Source organism: Lagenorhynchus albirostris, chromosome 3 (assembly GCF_949774975.1).
Source record: "Lagenorhynchus albirostris chromosome 3, mLagAlb1.1, whole genome shotgun sequence".
NCBI classification, from domain to species: Eukaryota; Metazoa; Chordata; class Mammalia; order Artiodactyla; family Delphinidae; genus Lagenorhynchus; species Lagenorhynchus albirostris.
Window position 1 is genome coordinate 90,615,388 of NC_083097.1, and position 16,878 is coordinate 90,632,265.

The 16,878-nt window shown below is 34.9% G+C and overlaps 1 protein-coding gene across 2 annotated transcripts in view; it reads left to right on the forward strand.

Moving 5' to 3' along the window:
• Nucleotides 1-16,878, forward strand: part of WDR36 (WD repeat domain 36) — a 37,662-nt gene that overhangs the window by 14,292 nt on the left and 6,492 nt on the right. For both annotated transcript variants that reach the window (XM_060143379.1, XM_060143380.1), the window contains exons 13-17: nucleotides 4,425-4,539; nucleotides 5,047-5,212; nucleotides 6,004-6,112; nucleotides 8,108-8,187; nucleotides 14,160-14,267. In XM_060143379.1, coding sequence (XP_059999362.1) covers nucleotides 4,425-4,539; nucleotides 5,047-5,212; nucleotides 6,004-6,112; nucleotides 8,108-8,187; nucleotides 14,160-14,267 — 578 coding nt within the window. The remainder of the gene's footprint in view (nucleotides 1-4,424; nucleotides 4,540-5,046; nucleotides 5,213-6,003; nucleotides 6,113-8,107; nucleotides 8,188-14,159; nucleotides 14,268-16,878) is intronic.

The window sequence follows — 16,878 nt, forward strand, 5'->3', positions numbered from 1 at the left end:
ATTCAGCTAAATCTTTAATGAGTTAAAGATGTAGAAGTTATTTAAATCCTTCATTTCTTACATTTGTCTGATTGAGTACTGTCTAAGCCTTTTTTAAATATGGTTTTTAAATGCCACTGTTAACTTATAACTTCTTACTCCTCTATTAAAATTTTATTTTGTTTTCTTTTGATAATAATGTAAGTCGTCTATTGGGTTCAGGTTTTAAGGTTTTAAGGTATAAAGAAATGATGGTATAAAGAAATGATGTTTTAAGGTATAAAGGTTTTTAGGTATAAAGAAATGATGTCAAATTTGGTTTGCAGAATCGTTGCCTCTGCTTTTTCAAAATAAGTTTTACTGATATATAATTCACATACTGTAAAATTCACTCATTTAAAATGTACAATTTAATGGGTTTTAGTGTATTCATAGAGTTGTGCAGTTATCACCAAAATCTAATCAGTCTAATTTTAGAGCATTCTCATCACCTCAGAAAGAAACCCTGTACCCACTAGCAATAAGCCCCATCCTCTCACTTTTCCACTTTGCCATCTCCCCAACCTAGGCAACCACAACCTACTTTCTATCTATAGATTTGCCTATTCTGGGCATTTCACACAGATAGAATCATACAATATATGGTCTCTGTGACTGGCTTCTTTCAGTTAGCATTTTTAAGGTTAATGTTTTTAAGGTTCATCCATGTTGTAGCATGTATCGATACTTTATTCCTTTTATTGCTGAATAATATTTCATTTTCAACTTTTGAAATTTTGTTTAGCCATTGATAGTTGGTGGACATTTGTATTGTTTCTAGTTTTTGACTATTATAAATAATGCTTCTGTGGACATCAGTGCACAAGTTTTTGTGTGGACATATGTTTTTGTTTCTCTATATTTACATCTGGGAGTGGAATTGTTAGGTCATAATGTAACTCTAACGTTTTTGAGGAACTGCCAACCTGTTTTCCAAAGTGGCTGCACAAGTTTATATTCCCACCAGCAATGTGTAAGGGTTCCAATTTCTGTATGTCCCAGCCAGCACTTGTGCTTATCTGTTCTTTTGATTATTGCTGTCCCAGTGTGTATGAAGTAGTATATCACTGTGGTTTCTGATTTGCATTTCCCCAGTGACTTAACAATGTTAAGCATCTTTTCATGTACTTACTGGCTATTTCTACATCTTTGGAGAAATGTCTATTCAAATTCTTTGCCATTGTTTAATGGGGTTATTTATCTTTTTCCTCTTGAGTTGAAATAGCTCTTTATATATTCTGGATACAGGTCCCTTATCACATATGTCATTTGCAAATATTTTCTCCCATTCTGTGGGATGTCATTTCCTTTTCATGTTGGTGTCATTTCAGCATAAGGGGTTTTAATTTTGAAGTCCAACCTTTTTTTTTTTTTCTTGTGGTTTTTTGAAAAATATTTCCTAACTCAAGGCCATGAAAAATTTACTCCTGTGATTTCATCTGAGAGTTTCATAATGTTAGCTCTTAAATTTAGATCTGTAATCCTTTTCGAGTTAATTTTTGTGTATGATGTCATGTAGGCATCCAAGTTCATTCTTTACATTTGGATATCTAGTTATGTCAGCATCATTTGCCCAAAACACTGTTCTTTCCCCATTGAATGGCCTGGGTACCCTTGCCAAAAATTGTTTGACATGAATGTGAGGGTTTTTTTCCGGATTCTCAGTTTTCTTTAATTGTTCTATATGTCTATTTTTATGCCAGTACCACACTGTCTTGATTATGGTACCTTTCTAGTAAGTTTTTTGAAATCAGGATGATTGAATCTTCCAAGTTCTTCTTTTTTCAAGATTGTTTTGGCTCTTCTGGTCTATTGCATTTCCATATGAATTTTAGCATCAGCTTGTCAATTTTTGCAAAGAAGGCAGTTAGGATTTTGATAGGGATCTTGTTGATTCCACACCTCAGTTTGAGGAGTGTTAACCATCATAATATTACTCCTGATCCATAAACATGGGATGTCTTTCCACTTAATTAGATTTTTAATTTCTGTTAGCAGTGTTTTGTAGTTGTCAGTATACAAGCCTCATACTTCTTTGGGTAATTTTTCCTAGAATTGTATTCTTTTCAATACTGTTATAAATAGAATTCTTTCCTTAATTTCATTTCGGATTGTTCATTGCTAATGTATGGAAATACAATTGATTTTTGCACATTGATCTTGTATCTTAACAACCTTGCTGAACTTATCTATTAGCTCTATTAGTTTGTTAGATGCCTCTGCTTTTGAAAATGCATATTTCAAGTATAACCACATTTGATCCTATTTTGTACAAATTTTTTTTGTCAGTATGTATGCTCTGTTCTCCATAGTACAAACATCTACTCTTAAGCTTTTATCTGTAAGCCATAGAGAGTCTATCTTAAACTTCTTAAGTTTACCTGCAAAGTTTTGAGTAGCTATTGTAATAGTAGTGGTAATAATAATTACAGCTAACATTTTTTGTGTGCTTACTTTGTTCTAGGCTCTCTGCCTAGCACATATCAGTATTATATTATTTTCACAATAGTCCTATGATAATGGAGTATTGTTAGCCTCTTATAGGCAGTAAAACTGAGGCTGAGGCTTACTGTAACGAGTAATATGCCTGAGATCAGTAAAACTAGTAAATGGAAGAGCTGGGATTTGAACCTAGGACCACTCCTTCTAGAACCTATGTTCTTAACTCATAGCCTATAATGATCACTCATAGAACATTGTGTGTGTGTGTGTGTGTGTATACACACACACACACACACACAATGATACTTAACTGGTGCTGGGTTGGAGTCAGCTATCTGGAACAAAGCCAGGAGCCCATAAGTAGTAAACCAGTAAGTATCAGAGAACCCATGTGCTAGAGTACAATTTGTCAATCAGAGGTAACCTTCTTAGCTTATTCATTTTTGCTTTGCTTGTGCTGTCTTCAACAATAGGTTAGAATGAATAAGTAAATAAGTAAAAGGAGACTTCTAGAAGCAGTCCCATTAACAACAATAAATCCTATTAAAATAAATGCAAGTTCCAGAAAGTACAGCAGTCCCCCCTTATCCATGGTTTCATTTTCCATGGTTTCAGTTATCTGCAGTCAACTTTGATCTGAAAATATTAAATAGAAAATTCCAGAAGTACACAATTTATAAGTTTTAAATTGCATGCCATCTGAGTAGCACTGTCCCTCTCTGTCGTGAATCATCTTTTTATCTAACGTGTCCATGCTCTATAAACTACCTGCCCATTAGTACAGGAAAAAACATAGAATATATAGGGTTTGGTGCTGTCTACTGTTTCAGGCATCCACTGGGGGTCTTGGAACATATTCCCTGCAGATAAGGGGGACTACTGTATAGCAGGGCCATCAGGGACCATTACTTGTAGGTTATAGCCTAGTATCTTTATTAGTTCCTGAGAGCATAAATATATAACATAGCATAAACATTTATGAGTTGTTCAGAATAGGTAAAATTATGTTAGTGTTCTATTTGAGAAGATAGAATGCTTTATAAGGTTAGTCCATAATTTCCTATCTAAAACTTTTTTTAAGTTATAAGCTATAATTGTCTAGAAAAAATATAGATGTAAGTGGAGCATACTTCTGTGGATGCTGTGTAAAGATATCTTGACTCAGTGGTGTATCAGTCTTATGCTGCTTTGCACAGTTAAATATCCTCCGTTGAATATTTTCTTTTAGGTCTTAGAAGTCATCTGTTTCTTTAGGCATAAATTCAACAGTTTTTTGAATTAACTCTTGGGTGGGTGACATCTGACTGATGCAGTGGCAATGAAGGATTTCTCTGAGCATGACCCACCACATAGCCAGTCTCATGTTTTTAACAGAAAAAAAGACATCTTTTTAATATAATATTTCTACTTTAAGTATTAAAATATGAGTTTATTTTACAGAAACTGCTTATAAACTAAATGTTTTCCATGCAGTATCTCATGTATTTCTTTCCTAATACGTTGTAATTAAAATATTTTGGGCTTTTTCATTGGACATCCCAACTGATATGGTTCCAGTTTTATATCCGCTATAAAAGCAATCACAAAAGTAAGGTAATGAGAAATTAGGCAGTGGAATGCTTTGACTTTAGTACCGTTGTGAATAAATTAAAAATTGAAGACCAGTTGATATACCATTCTCCTGAATGAATTTCAATTGAGTTAACTTTGGTTATGTTTTGCTGTCTTGGAAGTATGGATTTCTCCATACTTCTTAGAGAATGGAGATAGAATCAAACAGATATTTCTAATACACCCAAATATAATTACATTATGTTTAAGAAAATTAACGAAGCAATTCATTTATCATTCTTTTTTTAAAAATGAGATAATTAGTAGATTTAAAAAAATACTTTGGAAGCCATAAAGTACAATAAAAATGTTAGCTATTTTCTGTCATTTGTGTTAATTTTTTTTCCCTTAAGGCAGTGGATATAACTTCTTGTGGAAACTTTGCTGTGATTGGTCTCTCATCAGGAACTGTAGATGTATATAACATGCAGTCGGGTATACACCGAGGAAGTTTTGGCAAGGATCAAGGTATTGAATTTATTTTTCTTTTTCTTATTTTTAAAAAAAGTAATATAGATAGATAAAAGGCTAATAACTGTCGCTGGCATTTATTAAATTCTTGAGTGCCAGTCATTTTGCTAAAGTTGTATATGGGTTATCATCAGCTGTATGTGGCAGTTCCTGCCATTATATCTATTTGAAACACCATGTTGAAATAAAGAGAATGAAGTCATAGTTGTATTAGGGGAAAGTGGATATTATAGAAATTAAAGGTTCTTTTTTTCTTCTTGCATTAAGCAGAAAATCTTAACTATTTTTTGAAATCTTCATGGCATCGACCTGATGGATTTTGTTATTACTCAAGTGGTATAATAATCTTCTCTCTGCTCCCTAAAATCCATATTAATTTAAAGATTTTAGGGGTGTTAAATAGTGGGAACTTAGATATTTAAATAAAGGAATCACTGGTTGTGTAGTGTTCAGAGAGTCAGTTGCAATTCTTATTTCTTTTTTCTTTTACCATATGCTTTAAAGCCCATAAAGGATCTGTTAGAGGTGTTGCAGTGGATGGATTAAACCAGTTGACAATTACAACTGGTAGTGAAGGAGTACTCAAGTTCTGGAACTTTAAAAACAAAGTTTTAATTCATTCTGTGAGCCTTGATTCATCTCCAAATATGATGCTGCTACATAGAGACAGGTAAAGTTTTTCTTTTAATGATAATGGACTTTCTTCTTGATGTTTTTAGTTCTTAATTTAAGTACAGTAGACCTTTGAACAACACAGGTTTGAACTGTGCAGGTGCACTTATACACAACTTTCACTAAATACTCACTGTAGCACTACATGATCCACTGTTGGTTGAGTCCACAGATGCAGAACCATGGACATGGAGGGCCAACTGTAAAGTTAATATCATCTTTTTTTAAAAATTTTATTTTTGGCTGCATTGGGTCTTTGTTGCTGCACACAGGCTTTTTCTAGTTGCGGCAAGCTGGGGCTACTCTTCGTTTCAGTGCGTGGGCTTCTCACTGCGGTGGCTTCTTTTGTTGCGGAGCATGGGCTCTAGATGCGTGGGCATCAGTAGTTGTGGCTCACGGGCTCTAGAGTGCAGGCTCAGTAGTTGTGGCGCACGGGCTTATTTGCTCCATGGCATGTGGGATATTCCCAGACCAGGGATCGAACCCGTGTCCCCTGCATTGGCAAGCGGATTCTTAACTACTGTGCCACCAGGGAAGTCCCCCAGCTGTAAAGTTATATGCAGATTTTTGTCTGCAGAGGGGTGGCACCCTAACCCTCATGTAAAGTGGTCAACTATAGGTAATTTACCAAGTGGGAAAAACCAGACTTTTCATATAAAAGAACAGCATTTTCCTTAATTTCCCCCAAAGGTATACTTGATTAACAAAATTTAAATGACTGTGAGATTTTAGTTCAAGGGTTTTTTTTTGTTTGTTTGTTCATTAAAACTATTGCATTTATTTTGCTAGTGGCATTCTGGGACTCGCCTTGGACGACTTCTCCATTACTGTTTTGGACATAGAAACTAGGAAGATTGTCAGAGAGTTTTCTGGACACCAAGGCCAAATAAATGACATGGTAAAACAAACTTTAGATGTTTAAATAAAACTTGATTCATTTCTATTTCTGTTTAGGTTTAAAAAGTTCAAATAATTGAAACTTTTAATAGCATTAAACTCACCATAGGAGATGTTCAAAATGAATAATTAGGAGACTAATTTTCAAAAAAGAGATTTTTAAGGAAAATTTAGAATTAAAAGAAGTTTAATATTTCTCAGGAAGTTAATGCCATTAAAGTATAAATCCCAGAGTTCATTTTTTTCTCTTTAAACAAGGCCAAAATATACTTTGGAGAGTGAATCATTGAAACATAAGTGTATCATTTTTGACTTAATATTAAACTAAGCTGAGAGAACTCATTTCTGTTTTTCTACATTCATAATGAATTAATAGGAGACCTGGAATATCTGATTCTTGGTTCATTCTAGTTTAGTGTTATTTCTACAGGTTATATATCTTAACTTCAAAAGAGTTTAATAAAAATGTGTTTTAGCTTACTATTATGTTGTTATAGTGAGAAATATGGTAATAAGTACTCTAGTTTAAAAAGTGTAAGTTGAAGACTTTGCATCAATTGCAGATACCTTTATTTACTTGAAACAGAAAAAATAAAAGAAAAGAAAATCCTACATAGTGACACTCCCAACAGCTACTTTTATTTATCAGTTCTCACAACAAAAATCTGAATTTGCAATGTTTACCCCCATTTCCTTAAAAATCAGGGGTGGGGGGTTAATGGTCGGGAAATTGTGTTATTCTGCAGATAAGAGATTGGCAGAACTACCCATCAACAGAATTTGTTGTGACAGCATCTATAGAAATGGGGGTGGGAGTGGAGTAATTTTGATGAAATTGCATTTTTGAAAACATCTGTCAATGCCATCTTGCTCTTCCTATTTCTTTCCTTTTCAAACTTTACTTTCAAGTTGTATGTCTGGAGTTTCCCCTAGTCAATAACAAATTACTCCTGTTTCATTAAACCTATGAGCATTTATTACATGACTTCACCTATCAAAGTCATTTTCCCATACTTTATTATCTGCACTATCCTTCTGTAAATTGAGTTCTCTGCACCTTAAGGTTTGAGTTTCCACAGTATCATCGCAGCCCCATGACCAAGTTGGAGTTCACTTATCCCACTATTATTTGCTAATACGGATGGTCATAATCCCTATGGTGTGTTTACACTCCTGGATGAACAATCTACTACCATTATAAACCTTAAAGTTTTTCCTTTTGGGTCTTCTTTTACATTTGACTTGGTTTAAAGCTCATGTGCTGCAGGAAGAGAGCTATTATTTTTCCATTTTTATCTACAGAGAAGATATAACTTCTTCATGGTGGCATAAGTAGTTTATTATTTAAATTTATTTTGAAAATCTGATTATTGTGGTTTTAATTTATACTTTGGAAATAAAAGATCATTAAGGGAGAAAAGACTTTTAACGAATCTATAAGTACAAGCTGAAGGACTTCTTTAGTAACTTCACTATATTAAGAGAAATTGCATTCTTCAAAATCATTCTTAGAAAGCCATTCTAAGATATAGATGGTTTTCAAGGAAATGGAGCTTTTGTTGCTTTCACAGATACTTTATTATTGAAATTAGGCTCACAAAATATTTCTAATAGAATGTTCTCAAAACAGCAGTTTTATGTTAAAAACAATTAGTAGTCAGTTTGTTAACTGTCTATAAATATAGGAGATTATGGGGTAGAAATTGAAAATTGGGTGAAACTGTTCATTTTTAAAACTTTTTATAATTCATGTAAAAGCTTAGTCCTTAGCTGTATCCAAATCAGTGGTATATAAGATGGCATTTTATGTAATAAGATGTAAATTTTATACTTCAAACATTTTTTAATGAAGCATGCGTTATCTTTTCATTTCTTGTATTCTTTAAGCTGTTAAATATACAGACACAAACATACATACAGAAATACATACATATACACACACACATATATTTATATATGTATTCTTTTTTTTTTTTATTTTTTTTTTTATTTAAAGGCTTTCAGTCCTGATGGTCGTTGGTTAATAAGTGCTTCAATGGATTGCTCTATTAGAACTTGGGACCTTCCATCTGGATGGTGAGTTTTTAAATCTCTAACCTTATCTGAGGTTTTCTCAGTCATTGTCATTACATGTGACTTTTACCTGTTGTTAATGGATTATGTACTTTTAGAATGTGAATATATTTGGGGAGTTTTTCTAACCTGACTATATTTTATCCTTGTAGTGTTTTTTATCTCAAACAGCAGAGATTAGTGCCATAAAAGATAATGGGAAAATCCAACCTCTTAGGTTCTCTACTCCTACAAAATTGAGATATAGAAGTGAGTTGCATAAACCTTAAGAAAGCACATTTGGCCTTTTTGATACTCCAAAGTAGAGATCGTACTTTAGGACTACAAACTTTATTTTGAGTATTTTTTTGTTTTTGTTGTTGTTGTTGATACTGAATTTAGTTAAGAGATTAGAACACTTTGCTTTGTGTGTATTATATATTTTCTGTCTCTAACATAATTCTTGAAAAAAGACATTTAGATACCTTAAAGTACTGAAAATGTGTCTTAAGATTTGGGTAAAACCCAACAGTGTTCAGAAATCTGGCATAGATTGAAACGTGCTACTAAAACAGCACTTGAAGAAAAAACATTAATTCTGTTCAGTAATTTGAGAGAGAGAGTACTTTGTTGTTAAAAATTATGTAGGAATAGATACAATTTGAAATCATATCACTTAACGTAGAATTGCTTAGATTGAGTTTGAAAGGAGTGATGGGAAAAGGAACATAACATAAGAAAAGAGATACGTGAGAAAGATGAGAAGGAAGCTAGTACTTTTCAATCTTTTGAAATGTTCCTAAACTAAGTTTTGTCCAATTCTACTACTCTTCTTTCTCAGGAATTAGATAAGCTCATACCTGAAAGCAATTTGACCTTTAGAAAGGAAAAACGCTGATGTACTTATTTCCCTTTAAGTTTGATAAAGGAATGAGGCAAAGCTGTCTATACAGCATACATACTGGATTTGGAAATATGCACAGCAAGAGTGTCACTAATGGGTCCAACTCTAATAACTAGGGAATTTGGTCCACAGGTGGGTCTCTTTTGTACTTAGAGTAAAGCAAAATATAATTAGTTGCCTGTGTCCTTCAGCTTCAAAACATTCACCTCAAGTTGGTACTTTCTTAATTAAAAAAAAAAGAAACACAACTTTTTTCTAAAGGTACCATTAGAAATATTGATTAGTCTTTTGCTTCTTGGACTTTTACTTCTATCTAAAAGTGAACATTATAATTTGAATTACTTTACAGTAGGAAAGTTGTACAGAAAATAGAGTTGACACAATGCCCTTTTCATTTTCCTTTTTAGTAGTTTAAGTTCACATTATTAGATGGGAGAGACAGGTTAATGTTCAGTAGTACTACACTAGCAAAATATTTTTTTAAAGTGGTAAGGTTTTTTTTGGAATGGAAGAATTAGGATCTGAAAGTAGCGTTCAAAGCCACCAGTCTTTGACTCAGCATTAGCCTTTTTTGCTGAATTTCTTATTTTAGTAAAAAGATGAACAGATTCAAATCCGATAGATTTTCAACTCTGGTATCTTATTTTTCAGTGAACACAGGCAATTTTAAGTGAATACAAAAGCATTAAGCTGGGAGAAACACCAGAGCAAGAAGTGAGTCACATAGGGATTGTTTAAAGAAAATATAATGACTGGACCAAAGTATATTTTTAATAAAGAAAAAACTACTTTTTTGGTTAAGATTTGAAGTGGAGCAAATGAGAAAGGTTGAAAAGCAGTATCATACAACTGCTGCTGCCTAACTGCAGCCAAGCTAACATTTACCATGAGCTGCTATGCACTTGATATGCTTTTATTTTTCGTCTTTTCTCATATCCTATTAGGTATAGGTACTGTTTTTTAGTCCTGTTTTACAAATGAGGAAACGGAGGCTCAGAGAGAAGTTAAGTGATTTGCCCAAGGCGACATAGTTTGTTAATGAGATTTTGCTGTAATAAGCATAGGGGAAAGACATTTCCCAATAGTTGTAATATCAGCCTTGCTTGGGTTGTGTCATATGTTCTAAGGATGATTTGGTTTTCTTGATGTAGAAGATAGTAAGGAAGTAAGGATCAGTATTTCACCATACAACCATAGGTAACTGTTGGGTTTTTTTTGTTTTTGTTTTAATATTTATTTTTTTTAATCTTGGTTGTGCTGGGTCGTAGTTGCGGCACACGGGATCTTCACTGAGGCATGTGGACTTCTTAGTTGCGGCATGCGGGCTCTTAGTTGTAGTATGCATGCAGGATCTAGTTCCCCGACCAGGGATTGAACCCAGGCCCCCTGCATTGGGAGCTCAGTGTCTTACCCACTCGACCACCAGGGAAGTCCTCTGTTGGGTTTTTTGATTTCCCCTATTTGTTTTAAACATAATTAGTATGGCAACCTTTGGAGAGTCCTAGTTTTTTCTTCAGTAAGCAGTTTTATCATTTACATAACATGTTAAATATGTAAAGAATGAATATACTCATTACGAAGGCTAAAAAGTGATACGTATGAGTAAACCTTTGGTGTGTGTGGTAACATACAGATGTATCCATCTGGAATTGTGCCTATCTAAAACAAATTGCAGGGACTACTTGGTGGTGCAGTGATTAAGAGTCCACCTGCCAATGCAGGGGACACGGGTTCGAACCCTGGTCCAGGAAGGTCCCACATGCCGCGGAGCAGCTAAGCCTGTGCACCACAACTGCTGAGCCTGTGTTGTGGAGCCCATGAGCCACAACTACTGGCTCACGCCCCACAGCTACTGAAGCCCGTGTGCCTAGAGCCCATGCTCCACAACAAGAGAAGCCACAGCAATGCGAAGCCCGTGCACCGCAACAAAGAGTAGCCCCCACTTGCCGCAACTAGAGAAAGCCTGCATGCAGCAACGAAGACCCAATGCATCCAAAAAAATAATTAAAACAAATTGCACAGGTACTGAACTGTTTACTGTAAAGGTTTTTTTGTTTAAGTGCTGAAAATTTTCTTGTGTTTGTAGGATTCTCAGAGAAGCAGAGTTGAAATTTTTTTTTAATTTCTTTTTTTTAATTTTTATTATTTTGATAAAATACTGCTTTAGCACAGGCTCAGCAGTTGTGGTGCATGGGCTTAGTTGCTCTGTGGCATGTGGGATCTTCCCGGACCAGGGATTGAAACCCGTGTCCCCTGCATTGGCAGGCAGATTCTTAACCACTGCACTACCAGGGAAGTCCCAGAGTTGAAATTTTTTATCCCTGATATTATCTGTCATCCCCTACCACTACCACCTGTAATTTCTGGTTGCTTTTAATCTCCTAGAAGTTTAGGTTGAACTCTTTTGGGGGTGAGAAAAATATAAAATTAAATAGTTTTAATAGAATTTTGCATTTTTTTTCTGTCTCATTCACCTGACCTTGCTTTCTGAGGAGCATTACATGAGAATAATTGCAGTAGAACATTGTTTTGCATTTCTCACTGAGGCAAAACTATCCCTTTATTCTGTTCATTAAAGTTTCCTTTGTAAGGTGATTCCGTCACTCTGGAGATTGAACATCTAGACATTCTCTGCATTTGTTTAGAATATAATCAGGAGTGGGTTAATGTTACTTCTGTTTATGAGGAGCTTTGTACTTGAAAATCTGATCCCTTAAAATGGGAATTTTTTTTCAGTTTTTCTCTCAAAAAACATAATTTACCTGAGACTTCATTCTGTAGGATTAGCAGGAGACTATATGGTAGTTAGGTCTGGGATTAAGCCTGTAGACTTAAGCTTTATGAACTAATTTGGTCGTGTAAAATATGCTATGGATGTGGAAACCACCTTCCTCAGTTTGATGCTTTTACATAATGGAAGGCCAGCCTACCCACACACAACAGCTGTGGAAGTCACATTGCACAATGAATTTGCCAAAGCAATTATAGTATCAAGTAAAATAAATTTGCTCAAGCAGTAGATTTCTGTTTTTAACAGATAGATTCTGAACATGTTAGGGAGTTTCACCCCTCACACACTTACACTTGTAGCGAACAAATATTAAGACAAAGAAGAAATGGTAAGATCTGAAATTGCTGAGTTTAGGTTTAATCATCAGTATACATGGAGATAAAGTTTCTGCTCTGGGTTGTTTGCATTAAATGAATTAACAAATAATTTTACAGTCTCTGGTTATAATAAGTGTTTAGCAATCGTCCTGCTCCTCAATTCCTTTGATCCCCAAGAGCAGCTGTTCTTGTGAGTTTCCAAAGAAGGGGTGAGCAGAAATCAGACAGATTATTACTCTTTTTTACCCATAAGTGAAAATTAAACATCAGTCATTGTCCTGAGCACACTTTGGTTTGTTTGTAGTGCTCCTAAATTTAGTCTTGTCCTACTACCTAGTTAAGGTTCACATTGTTAATCACTCTGTGAACACATTGAGAGAGATTTTATCATGGATAAGTCATTTAATGCTTCCATTGGAAAGTCTTCATCTTGAGCTGCTCAGAGTGTGCTTCATGAATCACCAGTGTAGGCATCTTTTGGGTGTGTGTGCTATCAAACTGTCGTACCTTTAGTTTCCATAATGGTTTTACTGAGCTTATAGTGATTAAGTGTGCAGACTGCTTGGTGACAGATATGGCTCAGTTACTTTCTACCTTGAGCAAGTTTTTAAGTCTTACTGGGCCTCATTTTTCTAATGTGTATAGTTAGGACAGATCTCCCTCATAGGGTTGTGAGGATTAAATTAGTAGGCACAAGTGCTCAGGATACTTCCTAGCATGGAGCACTAAAAAAGGTGTTAACTCCTGTCATTTGCTTTCTTGAAATAATTTGGTTTATTTAATGTAGATTCTGAGCTTCAGTCATCTTGCCATGCCTTCTCATGGATAATGTATTGGCTTCAGTGAGTAAAGTAGTTTTTAAAACAGCCCTGATTAAAACCAGTATACTCCTTAAAGTATACAAGGTATTCACACTCTTAGCCAGCCTAAGAAGCCTCTTCTGCAAGATGCCAATGTGTTAGGCCTTCCTTTTGCTCCTTAAATTCACCTCGTTAGATTTCCTGCTTCCACCATCCTAGTTCAAATCTTCACTGCTTGTTAGATGACTACTACCATAATCTCACTGTTCTTTCTGTTCAGATATATTCTACATTCTGTTAGCAGATTTTCATATGAAAGTGAAGATTACAGCACTATCTGCTCAAAAGCCTGGAGTGACTTTCCATTTATTAAAAGACAAAAACAAACTCAGATGTTTGGTATTCAAGACCAAACTGCACTCCTCGCTAGACAGTATTTTCCCTCACCTTGCCCTCCACATTTCCCTCATCCAGAAGATGCTTTCTTTACCATCAACATCCATTGAATTCCTGTCCATTTGTAAGGCTCACCTCACACACTGTTTTCTGAGAAGCCTATTCTGAGTCTTCTTCTTGAGTGTGATTGCTCCCTTTTCCTCCCCAATTTCAACCCCTGCTCATAGCTTTTTGAAGCTGTGAGACTAGTGCTGCTTTATGGTTATGCTCTATAGACTGAATTTTCATGTTTCATATATAGCATGGTTACCTATTTGAAAAACAGAATTGCTCAAATTTTTTTTCTACTACCATTCCCTTATTATTTATAATGATTTTATTACTTTCTTCTGTTGCCTCCACCTTTTATTATTTTACTGAAATAACAAATACAGGAGAGTACTGATAATCTATTTTAAACGTGTGACATCTTTAGAATTGTTTCCAAGTCTGCCAAAATGGCATTCCAGAAAAACAGCATTTCCTCCTGTATTCTCCCTGTTGATGAAACTCTCTCCAGTTAATTGGTCTATTTAGTGCTCTGCTCTGGGTCGTTCTCATTAAGGAGATTATTTTCACATAGTAACTTAGTTAACAAAGCTCTTTGTTAGTGATGACTTTCTGGTGTTGGTGATTTAAAAAAAAATTTCTGCATCTCTTACCCTTTGTTTTTAGAGCAAAAATGTATTTTGTGAATTATATCCTTTTGGTAGAGTTCAAATATTTTAACATCTTGATTCTTTCTATAGCCTTATAGACAGCTTTTTGTTGGACTCAGCTCCTCTTAATGTTACTATGTCCCCTACTGGAGACTTTCTGGCCACTTCCCATGTAGACCACCTTGGAATTTATCTATGGTAAGTTCTTGTATACAGTTCTCTTTGGGGTAAGAAGGAAAAGGAAGATGATATTGTCAGACAATCATAGTTGCTAACATTGCCCTTTAGGTTTTTTTTTTAACTTATAAAATGGAAATGTCACATAGTTCACCATAAGTCTATATGACTAAGTCAACATCTGCTTGATAATTTAGATAGCTTTGCTCAAGTGTGTATTCTAAACCACATGATTGATTTTTATCTGTTATACTATTTGGCTTTTATTTGCGGAAAGGATAAGTGAGTTTAAAAATCTTAGAAAAGGGATATCCCCAGCCAGGCTGGTCTTCCTGCCACTGCCTCAATACCCCTTTATGACCTTGGCTAGTCACTTCTCAACTTCAGACTCCTTTATCTATAAAATAAGGCATAAGTATGGGCTGAATGCTTTCTAAGATTCATTTTAGTTGCATAACTTTTCATAGCCATGTACAGATCTTAATGGTGGTCTTTTAATGGTGATGAACATAGAAGAGTTCAAAATAAATGATCCATTATCTGGGTCTAGAAAATTTTTTGTTTGTTTTCTGAGTTTAGATGCCTAATTCTTTTAACTCTTATTATTGAGGAAGAGGAAAAAATGAATTCCTTTTCTAATTACAAGATTTTCTTATTGGCTTTTTAGGATATGAAAGTAAATTCACTATATAATAGAAACAGATTCTGGCCATCTTAATAAGCAAAATGGGGTATCTCCTGGAATCTTTGAGGCTTGAACAATCAAGACAAGAGAAGAATGGTAGCTGTGGTCCCTCAGCAACAAGAGCATATAGTACAGCTATTAACTCAGAATCTGATATTTCCAATTTTTATTTTCCATTCCAGATTCATTATGTTTGGGAGACAGAATGTGATTAGCCCACTTTGGGACAGGTATCCACATCTTGATTAGTCATCCAAGGCCATGGTGCAGGGTCAGGTAGCACTTAGAGGACCATTCTAGAAAGGAGAAATCCATGATTGTTCAGCAACCCCCCAAGAATCTGTTCAGCATATTCTCTCTCTGACTTAATTCTCTCAGTCCATCTTTACTTCATTTATAATTTCCTTACATGAAGGTTGCCATTTGTCAAAGCAACATAAATATATGGATGTTATGTTACCTTATAAAAGTATTAGCCATTACTGATCTCTCAAATAAATATTGGGTTGGCCAAAAAGTGCCTTCAGTTTTTAAGTAAAAATAAAAGACACATTTTTCATTTTTTACCAAGAACTTTATTGAACAATGTATTCACCCTTTTGTTCCACTACCTTCTGCCATTTTTCAGGCAGCTTCCTAATTCCACCTTCCCAAAGCTTTTTGTCTTTTTGAGCAAACAATTGTTCCAGGTGCCTTTTCAGTCTTTCAAGGAATTGAAATTTTTTCCATTAAGAGAATTTTGTAAAGACCGAAATAAATGGAAATCCGAAGGTGCATTGTCTGATGAATACGACAGATGAATTAGAACTTCTCAGCCAAGCTGTAACAGTTTTTGCTGGTCATCAAAGAAACAAATGCAGTCTTGCGTTATCCTGATGGACGATTATGTGTTTTCTGTTGACTAATTCTGGATGCTTTTCGTCGAGTGCTGCTTTCAGTTGGTACAATTGGGAGCAGTACTTGTTGGAATTAATTGTTTGGTTTCCTGGAAGGAGCTCATAATAGAGGACTCCCTTCCATTCCCACCATATATACAACATCACCTTTGGATGAAGACCGGCCTTTGGTGTGGTTGGTGATGGTTCATTTCGCTTGCCCCACGATCTTTTCCGTTCCACATTATTGTACAGTTCCACTTTTCATCGCCTGTCACAATTTGTTTTAAAAATGGAATGTTTTTAAAACGTTTTACGTTTAAGTAGAGAAACATATGCGGAAATACGATCAAGGTTTTTTTCGCTTAACTTACATGGAACAGAAACATCAAAGCGATTAACATAACCAAGCTGGTGCAAATGATTTTCAATGCTTGATTTGGACATTTTGAGTATGTTGGCTATCTCCTGCCTAGTATAACGTTGACTGTCTTCAATTAATGTCTCTATTTGATCGCTATCAACTTTAACTGGTCCACCTGACAGTGGGGCATCATCCAGCAAGAAATCTCCAGCACAGAACTTCGCAAACCACTTTTGACACGTTCTATCAGTCAAGGCACCTTCTCCATACACTGTGCAAATCTTTTTTTGCATTTTGGTTGCATTTTTACCTTTCTTGAAATAATAAAGCATAATATGCCAAAAATGTTGCTTTTTTTGGTCCATTTTCAATATTAAAATGGCTACACAAAAATTCACCAATTTGCTAAGTCTTTTTTTAAATGCACGCTGATATGACAGCTGTCACATACAACCTAACAAAATTGTTTCGAATGAAGTTGAAGACAACTAAGTGCTGCTAGAGCCATCTTAGGGGAGAAAACGAACGAACCTTTTGGCCAACCCAATAGTTTTTTGTGCTACATTAGGAAGAAAGACTCCATTAATAATGTGTATGCACACCTTTCTTGTGATGACATCTATGACATGAATCAGCATTTTCAAATTAATACTATCTATTTTTGAGATCTTTTTTTAACTTACAAGTGATAAGAATTTATAGCCAAGT